Raw genomic sequence first — 8,476 nt, 5'->3', positions numbered from 1 at the left:
TATTCTTCGAAGACTACAACCCATATGACTCTGCTCGCATTAGGAAGAGGCATTTCTGGACTGCTAGTCAAGCCAATTTCTATTCCTCAGTGCTGTTCAACAAGGAGAAGATCTTCTACCATGAGCATATTCCTCACGTGGATATGGAATCTCTGCCGTGCTTCGCACCAGTCCTTAGTGTTCTTCACGACGCTGGACTGCTAAACTTTTGCTCTAACATCTGCGATTGGAATGAAGAACTGATTCTTCAATTCTATGCAACGCTGCACATCACCGGAGATGCTGAAGACGTGAATTCATGGGTGCTGGACTGGATGTTTGAAAACACTCACTACACTGCACCAGCCTCTGAATTGCTTCATGCTCTACCACTCAGTCCTCCCCTTGAAGAAGCTCGCTGCATCTACAGTGAACCTGAGCTCACACATCATTACATGCAGGTGCTGATGAAACCTTTGAAGCCAGGTCAGGCACCAAGAACCAAATTCCTCGTGAAGGAATTGTTGTATGTGCCCAGAACTGTCTATCGTATTCTTACGAGGAAAATCAGTCCTATCAAAGGCCACGACTCATCTGATGAGGAAATTGTTGGCATCATGAAGAATCTGGTATTCAACATCGTTCATGGCATTCCTGTCAATTATCACGATTTCTTCATGAGGACTATGGCCAATGTTGCACTATCTCCGTTTGAGCTGAAGCCTTATGCACCTTGGATTATGAGATTCCTCAGGACAAGGTCTTCACTCAACTACAAAGCTGATTTCCAGAATCACCTCAGCTACTTGCCCCCAATTGAAGTCCTCAAGCAGACATATTCCTCAGTTGATGGAAAGGGCAAGGCACCAGCTGTAATAGATGAAGGCATTCGTCCATTGGATGGTCAGTTTCGCAAAGCTGCATCTTATTCCACCAATGATGACTCTGCCACACATGACTCTGCCAATGCACCCAAGTACACTCCTCAAGCCACTGCTCCGCGCGTGTTGACTGACCGTGAACTTCTGCTTAGTCTTCACCAGAAGTTGGATCGAAATCACAAATGGGTTAATCGTCAGTTTGGTTCACTTCTTCACAACATGACTGCCACACACAATGCAGTGAAGAAAAACCACTACTACCTCCATCAAGTCTTCGGTCGCACCTGGGCAATCCTGTCACATCTGTATGGTGAAGAAGATCTGAAGAACATGGGTCTTAATGAAGATTTTGACTGGTCTGCACCTCCACCGAAGAAATTCAAGAAGGTCAAGGTTCCTTCTCTGGTGGCCAGCTCATATTCTTCATCGCGCGACACTGATGAACATGAATATTTGGACGACACTGCGGCAGGCCCTACATCAACAAATGACCCCAACAACGCTGGCGCTCCTTCATCAACATGATTATCCTCAGGGGTGTTAGTCCTCATTTTCGATCCTTTTGGTCATTCGATGACAAAGGGGGAGAAATATGAGTTAGTCTTCAAGTGGGTCTACTATATGGGCGTTTTTTGCTAAGTTACAACTCTCGTTCTTCTGAAACTTTATTGGATCGAGTTGTAATCTTAAACCCGATGATTCTCTGATACTTTTGATGCACTGTGCTCTGATACTTTTGATGCACTATTCTGCATGCTTATTCCTCGTTAATATTATTGCACGCATGCTGAATTTCATCAGGCACCATATTTCATCATGCATTTCAAATTCCTCATATTATATGTTAAATGCGTGTATGAATTACAAGATATAGGGGGAGATCTCCATGATTCAACTCTTCAAGTGTGCATTGCTTCAAAAGCAAATTCCTCACTATGCACATCTTCAGAGGGAGTTTTTCTATATCTTGCAATCAAATTCCTCAATATCAGTAGTTACACTTCATATGTTTATCCCCGTTGAAAACTTAACCTATATTGTCATCAATCACCAAAAAGGGGGAGATTGTAAGTGCATCTAGTGCCCCTTAGTGATTTTGGTGTATTGAAGACTTATAGGTTAAGGGACTAATACGTTTGTGAGTGTACACAGGTCTATAAGTCTATGAGGAGTTTGATATTTACAGGAAAAGTCGACCCCTAAAAATGAATATCTTCGACTGAAGATTTTGGTATTTCTGAAGACTTTCATGAAGACTTTGAAAGTGAAGAAAATGGTGTGACCGTGAAGACTTGGTATTCATTCGAGGAATATGAAGCGTGAAGATTTTTGTTTTCATAGTTTCATTTTCTCTTTCTTGAGTCATAGGAAACACCGTACTGTTAAAGGGGGTCGAGGAAATACTAAGGAAAAATTTCCATGTGATGCTCAACTCAAAATCCTACACCTACCAATCCCTTCGAGTGAAGCCATTGGAAATCTCATACAGTTCAGTCAATTTCTTCAGTGACAGAGACGAAGTTCTTCTGATCTCTGAGGAATTTGTCCTGATTGAGGAGTTAGGAATTCGCCAGTGCGGATTGCCTACATAGTGAGGAACATGATAGCCCTGAGGTTTTTGCTACTCAAAATTCCGACCGTTGCTGTGTTATGCGCCAGCTGTCCCAAAATATCTATCCACCTAACGGTCATATCATTGAAGGGCATTTATGTCTTATCATGCCGGGCTGCTCCCTAGGCTATAAATAGTCGCCCCCTACAACCACTAGCTGGTTGGCTGCTCCGAGAGAAACTAACACTTGTCATTTGAGAGCAACCCATCCTCTAAGGACTTTGAGCGAAAATCATCAAGTGAGGAAAAATCAAAAACCCAAAACCCAAACACCTACAAACCCCAAGTGATTGAGCATCACTGAAGAGATTGATCCTGAGTGGATCCGACGCTTGTTACCTTTGAAGAATGTGCTTCTTCCAGACGGTTAGGCATCATGGTCTACAGCATCCAAGAGGAATTGTGGATCGCCGAGTGACCGAGTTTGTGAAGGTTTGGAAGTCGCCTGAAGACTTACCACGAGTGATTGGACGAGGTCTGCGTGACCTTAGTTCAAAGAGAATACGGTGAGGACTGGGTGTACTGAGCTGCGTGTTCAGGACTGGGTGTCCGGGACTGTGTGTCCTCGAGTTTAAATACTCAGCCACTCCAACCAGACGTACAACTGAGACAGCAGTTGGAACTGGTCTACCAAATCATTGTCTTCACCAAGCTTACTGGTTCTATTCCCTCAACTCTTTCATTTCCTCATAACTGTGTTGTGTGTTTGTTCATATCTGTGTTTGAAGGCTTTGACTGAAGACTTTCTCAATTTTCTTAGTTCAATTTCTTCAGTTTGTTTGTCTTCATCCTGTGTTATCCTGTGCTTACGCTTCCTGTACTCTGTGCCTGTCTTCATTTCATCATGATGACTATGCTTGTATTCTGTTATGTTTACTTTTGAGTACTTATTCCGCTGCTAGTAGTTCTTCGCTAAGGAATTTCCTCACCGGCAAATTCCTCAGTGAAGAATTTTCATAAAAATCGCCTATTCATCCCCTCTAGTCGATATAACACACTTTCATATTGTTATTGCATTATTCCTTGTCTCCTACATGACATCAGATTGCTTTTTTTTCTTTCCTTTTTTGGAACTTGATACCCCCGCACATCGTTGTGGAAGCCCTGTCAAAAGAAATACATAAATATCTGGTACAAGAATAACAAAAACTCATGGAAAGTAAAAAATAACGGTGTTCTCAATTTATATCTAAAAACTAAAGTATAAAACAAAATGATGTATAAAAAGAAAAAATGAACCTCGGTTAAAAGGATGTCATTTCTAACACAAAAAAATAAATATGAACTACTTCACATACAGATGTATATAGACATATTTTAGAGTGTAGATTCACTCATTTTGCTCTGTCATTTGTTGAAATCTCTAGAAAGGCAAATATTTAGGCACGAAGAGAGTACATAGGTATGCCCCGAGTGCTTAATACACTGGATTATCCTTAACAACAGAAAACATAATGCAAAAAGTACAACTTATGACTCACATCCATGGACTGATTATGTGGCAGCTACATGTTTATGCAAGAAAATATAATCGATGACTCACACTTGCAGATGTGACATGGTTGCATTGTTTTAAAAATAGTTAATGTGTTGCAATTATTTAGAAAATGAGGATAGTATCGGCTTACATTTTTCAGTTTTGGTAAAGCACATCTAGATGTACCATTAGTATTGTACATCTAAGTCGTGCGCCATTGATCTTACGTGAAGATTCGTGTGGGTATTTTTTTATGCTAATTAATTCATTAAGATGTGCCGTGGACTACTTTTTTGTAAGGAAGGAGAAACTATCGGATTATATTATAACACAAAACGAAACGTATTCGAGAAAAAGCGAAATATTTTCTGTCGGGGACTGGGCCCCAATACAGACCCGATAGAAAGCCTCGTGCTTGTCGCGCATAAAGAAAGTCCAGTCCATCTCGGCCCAGAACGGCCCACGAAGCCTCAGGCCGCCGGGATCGAGAAGGCCACGAAGAAATCTGATCAAAGGGGGAAGGAAGCGAGACACAGGGCACCGCACCGCTCCACTTCGCCTCCTTCTCCAAGCCACGAACTCCGGCGACTCCACCACCACCCCCCAAGCAGCCCGCCCTCTCCGACCACCGCCATGTCGAGGCGCGGCGACTGGGTCTACGAGAACAACGGCGGGTAAGCGCCCTCCCTCTCGACCTTCGTCGGCCCCGCCTTCGCCCCCGTCTCCGCGCATCTCATAACGAGGGCCGCTTTTTTGGTTGGTGGATGTGCAGGACCTGCGTGGCCATCGCCGGCGCGGACTACTGCGTGGTCGCCGCCGACACCCGCCTCTCCGTCGGATACAACATCCTCACGCGCGAGCACTCCAAGATCTGCGAGCTGTAAGTCCCCCCGCCGAAATCTCGCGCCTCGATCTGCCCGCCTGGGGACTAGGGTTCGTCGGCCGGGAGGCCGTGTGGCTCTGTGGTGTGATAGGGATTTGGATACCTTGGTGGAGGGGTCGGATTTTAGAGCCTCACTTCGTTGATTTGGCTAGGGTTTGGTGCTTGGAGGTCTCGGGTTGAATTTGGGGAAACACCTAAACGTTCATGAGTTTTTTCTGCTGTAAATACTGGCTGTCCCAGCGTGCTTCCTATAGCGTTATAGTTTGATGCGATTTGCCGATATCTATGGAGAGACGACATAGACATGAAACATGCCTTGTCTTTAGTTTGTGTACCCTCACTCCAGGTCATAGGATACTTTTGTCTTAGCCTGGACAGCCATCTTCGTCCCTGTAATTAAGTAGAGGATTGGTTTGGGAGACGGAAAGATGTTCTTATTGTTTCATTTTTATGCTTATCTTTTTAAGTTCAAACAGATAAAATTTGTAAGATGCCATCAGGTTTGCTTCTATACTGGCGGCATTCAGAAAGTGTACAATGACCTTCATCTTGAAATTCTTCTATAGATCCATGATGTGTGTCTTCTGGGATTGGTCTGTCGTAACATGACAAAAGTAATTGGTTCTATTTTGGTTCTGTAGGTGTTAAAACTGTTTGTTATGGATAGCGGGTAATTGATAATACCTCTTGCCTATAGGTTTGCTCCATACTGTTGTTGATGTGAAAATTGATGACAAGCTTTTGGGTTTACACCGTCTTGAGTAGGACACATAACATAATATGATGCAAGAGATGACGATACAATTGATATCTTCATTGGTTGTGCTGTAATTATGTTCCAATACACCCTTGCTGTTGTGATGCTACTTGCATTTGGTTATGCCCACAAGTCCCCCAATTTCAAATTTGCTTTAGTAGAGCATGTTCAGCAAAGCTATTTTCCTGCTTAATGTTATTACACGGTAATCATTTATATTTAATTCTTAATGAAGTCTAGTTGATGATATAAGTACAATGCAGTAATATCTTGTTGTATTAGTGTAAGCAAACGTTGTGGTGTTGTAAGCACACATTAGCAGGTATAAGTTATTATTATGCAATTGGATTTCGTTCTTGTTAACAATGTCTCTTTATCCCGCTTTGTGATGAAGCTGGATATTTCCTAAGCTGACAATTTATATGCTGTTAAGAATTTCAATATGTGGCTCATTGCTTGCATAAAACATCATTTCTTTATTTGTCTAGGGCCGATAAATGTGTAATAGCATCTTCTGGCTTCCAAGGTGACATCAAAGCTCTACAGAAGAACTTAGCTGCCAGAGAACTGGTAAAGTTGCAAAACCTCATTTATCCACGTGTTGCCTATATACATACATTCACACCTTCAGTGTTGATACCAAATGATTCTTGCATGGTTTCATTTCATCCCAATCGAATTCTCTATAGCTATGTGTTTTGGGATTTCCTTGGGGAGTATTTGATCTGGCGGTGGTCTTAAGTTATTTGAACTTCCAAAAATATTGTCAGTTAGCAGTTACTCTGATTGAAGTTGTTTGTTTTTTGGACCATCTTCATCACAGTTCCAGACCAAATATCAGAAGAACTGCTCCACCATTACTGGTTCCCTGGGCATGGATACATGGCAATTTTTGTTTATTGCAATGCCTGGAAATTTGATGTTAGGTCCAAAGTATAAACTGTAGCATTCTGAAACTGCTGAAAATCAGTACACTGCTTATCATATATTTGTAGGATACGTGCTTGTGGTACAAAGAAAACTGCATTAGCATCGTGGTGCTAGTACCATCAGCCTCTTTTTTTTGATTAGTAATGTTTAGGGAAGATTTTAACAACTCCTTTTCTTCGCCTTATTTTGGGGCTTAAGCTCACCATAATGTTTAGCGAAGATTTTAGCAACTCTGTGCTTCCATTTGAGGCTTAATCTAACCATATGGCATATGCGCTACTTCATCATATTTCCTTGTGTTTCTATCCATTGCCTCCTCAAACATGCTCTCTGTTCTCTTCTCTTCTCCTTGGTAATAACTAAAACCACGTCACTTGGGACGGGTAGGGAGTACTAACTTTGCCTGGCAATGCAACAAGTGCTTTTTTTATGTACAAAAGTGATGATAGTTCATTGCTACTTTGTACACCTGGAATGCACTGCAGTACCAGTATTAAGCTGCATTTGTGCAGCGTACCTTTAATCTGTTCATGATGTACAGAAATATTGGTAGCTAAATGATTAATGTCCTTCTGTTTTATTTGTATATGTAGCTATACCAGCACCAGCACAATAAAAGGATGAGCTGCCCAGCAATGGCACAATTGCTCTCCAATACTCTGTACTACAAGCGATTCTTCCCATATTATGCTTTCAACGTGCTTGGTGGGCTTGACAGTGAAGGTACCAACTTCCGTATTTGGTTTCCCCAGTTCGATTGTCCTGTTTAGCGTGTCTGAAGCATGTATCATACTTGTGCAGGGAAAGGATGCGTGTACTCGTATGATGCTGTTGGGTCCTATGAGAGGACTGGTTACAGTGCTCAGGGATCAGGATCTACTTTGATCATGCCAGTGTTGGACAACCAGCTGAAATCACCTAGTCCACTATTAGTCCCTGCAAGAGTAAGCCCTCACATTTTTTACAGTGCTCAGGAGTATTTGTTGTCAGCTATGAAGTTGCAGATTGGTTGATCATGTCTGACATATTCTTGCTGACTAAAACAAGCATGTTTATGTAGGTCATATTGATAAATGACGATTGGAATAGTGCCTCAGAGGTCACTAACAATCTTCTTCCTTATAATGTGTGCAGGATGCCGTCACCCCTTTGTCCGAGTCAGAGGCGGTCGACCTAGTTAAGGATGTCTTTGCATCTGCAACTGAGAGGGACATCTACACCGTATGTTTCCCTCTCTCGGTTCCCAGAGATCATCGTTTGTTGCTGTCTATACATTTGCCACTGTACTAATCTGCTGAACTTGCAAATAATGCAGGGGGACAAGGTGGAGATTGTAGTCATCAACAAAGCTGGTACAAGGCGCGAGTACATCGAGTTGAGGAAGGACTAAGTTTGCGCCGCGGTTGCCATTTGCTTCCCTAGATATAGGGAATTATTATGCCCAGAGCTGCTACTTGATAGAAACACCCGTGCTTGCTTTGCTTCCGTGATGATGTACCAGGATCGACCCAGCTTGCCTTGTTAAACTTCTTTGTTGTTTCATGCATATGAGATGCTGAGCTATTTGTTGGAAATGCTAAAAGTACGTTCATAGCCATTCTATTATAACCCAGAATGAATACTCTCATCGGGGCATCTTCAACTGCCAGACTAAAATTTTTTGGATACCTAAAAACAGTTTTTAGTTGTGTGGAGAGTAGGTTTTAGGTAGCCAAAGCCTAAAACTGGATACCTTAAATTTTTAGAAGCAAATGAAACATGAAGATCCGACGGTGTGGAGGCTGGAAAGCCAATCTGATGGGTGCTGAGGCGTAAGTTTGATTTTGACCTCACCGGTGGAGGTCGTCGGGGCTGAGCTCACTGGAAGCTGAAGAAAAGCTGTGGTGGTAGGGCAGGTTATGGAGGGGAGGAATGGGCGGTTCTGCCTAGTCCTAATCACACCGTTGCAACTGTTTAC

General features: G+C 42.6%; 1 protein-coding gene across 1 annotated transcript; it reads left to right on the top strand.

The window, feature by feature from the left end:
* The first annotated feature begins 4,456 nt into the window (after window positions 1-4,456).
* PBF1 (N-terminal nucleophile aminohydrolases (Ntn hydrolases) superfamily protein) lies at window positions 4,457-8,116 on the top strand. The gene is made up of 7 exons (XM_048674914.2): window positions 4,457-4,623; window positions 4,722-4,829; window positions 6,078-6,159; window positions 7,113-7,242; window positions 7,321-7,463; window positions 7,654-7,740; window positions 7,835-8,116. Exons 1-7 carry the CDS (start codon window positions 4,583-4,585, stop codon window positions 7,907-7,909), a joined length of 666 nt encoding a protein of 221 aa, XP_048530871.1. The 5' UTR covers window positions 4,457-4,582; the 3' UTR covers window positions 7,910-8,116.
* Window positions 8,117-8,476: the final 360 nt, after the last annotated feature.

This window comes from Triticum urartu, chromosome 5A (genome assembly GCF_056163025.1).
Source record: "Triticum urartu cultivar PI428250 chromosome 5A, HENAU_Tu73, whole genome shotgun sequence".
NCBI classification, from domain to species: Eukaryota; Viridiplantae; Streptophyta; class Magnoliopsida; order Poales; family Poaceae; genus Triticum; species Triticum urartu.
Note: the sequence above shows the minus strand (reverse complement) of the source record. Positions and strands in the feature narration are given on the sequence as shown.

Coding starts and splice junctions, on each gene's coding strand:
- PBF1 (XM_048674914.2), top strand. CDS start 4,583: ATGTCGAGGCGCGGCGACTGGGTCTACGAGAACAACGGCGG. Junction 7,464..7,653: donor CACTATTAGTCCCTGCAAGA/GTAAGCCCTCAC, acceptor TAATGTGTGCAG/GATGCCGTCACCCCTTTGTC. Junction 7,741..7,834: donor CTGAGAGGGACATCTACACC/GTATGTTTCCCT, acceptor CAAATAATGCAG/GGGGACAAGGTGGAGATTGT.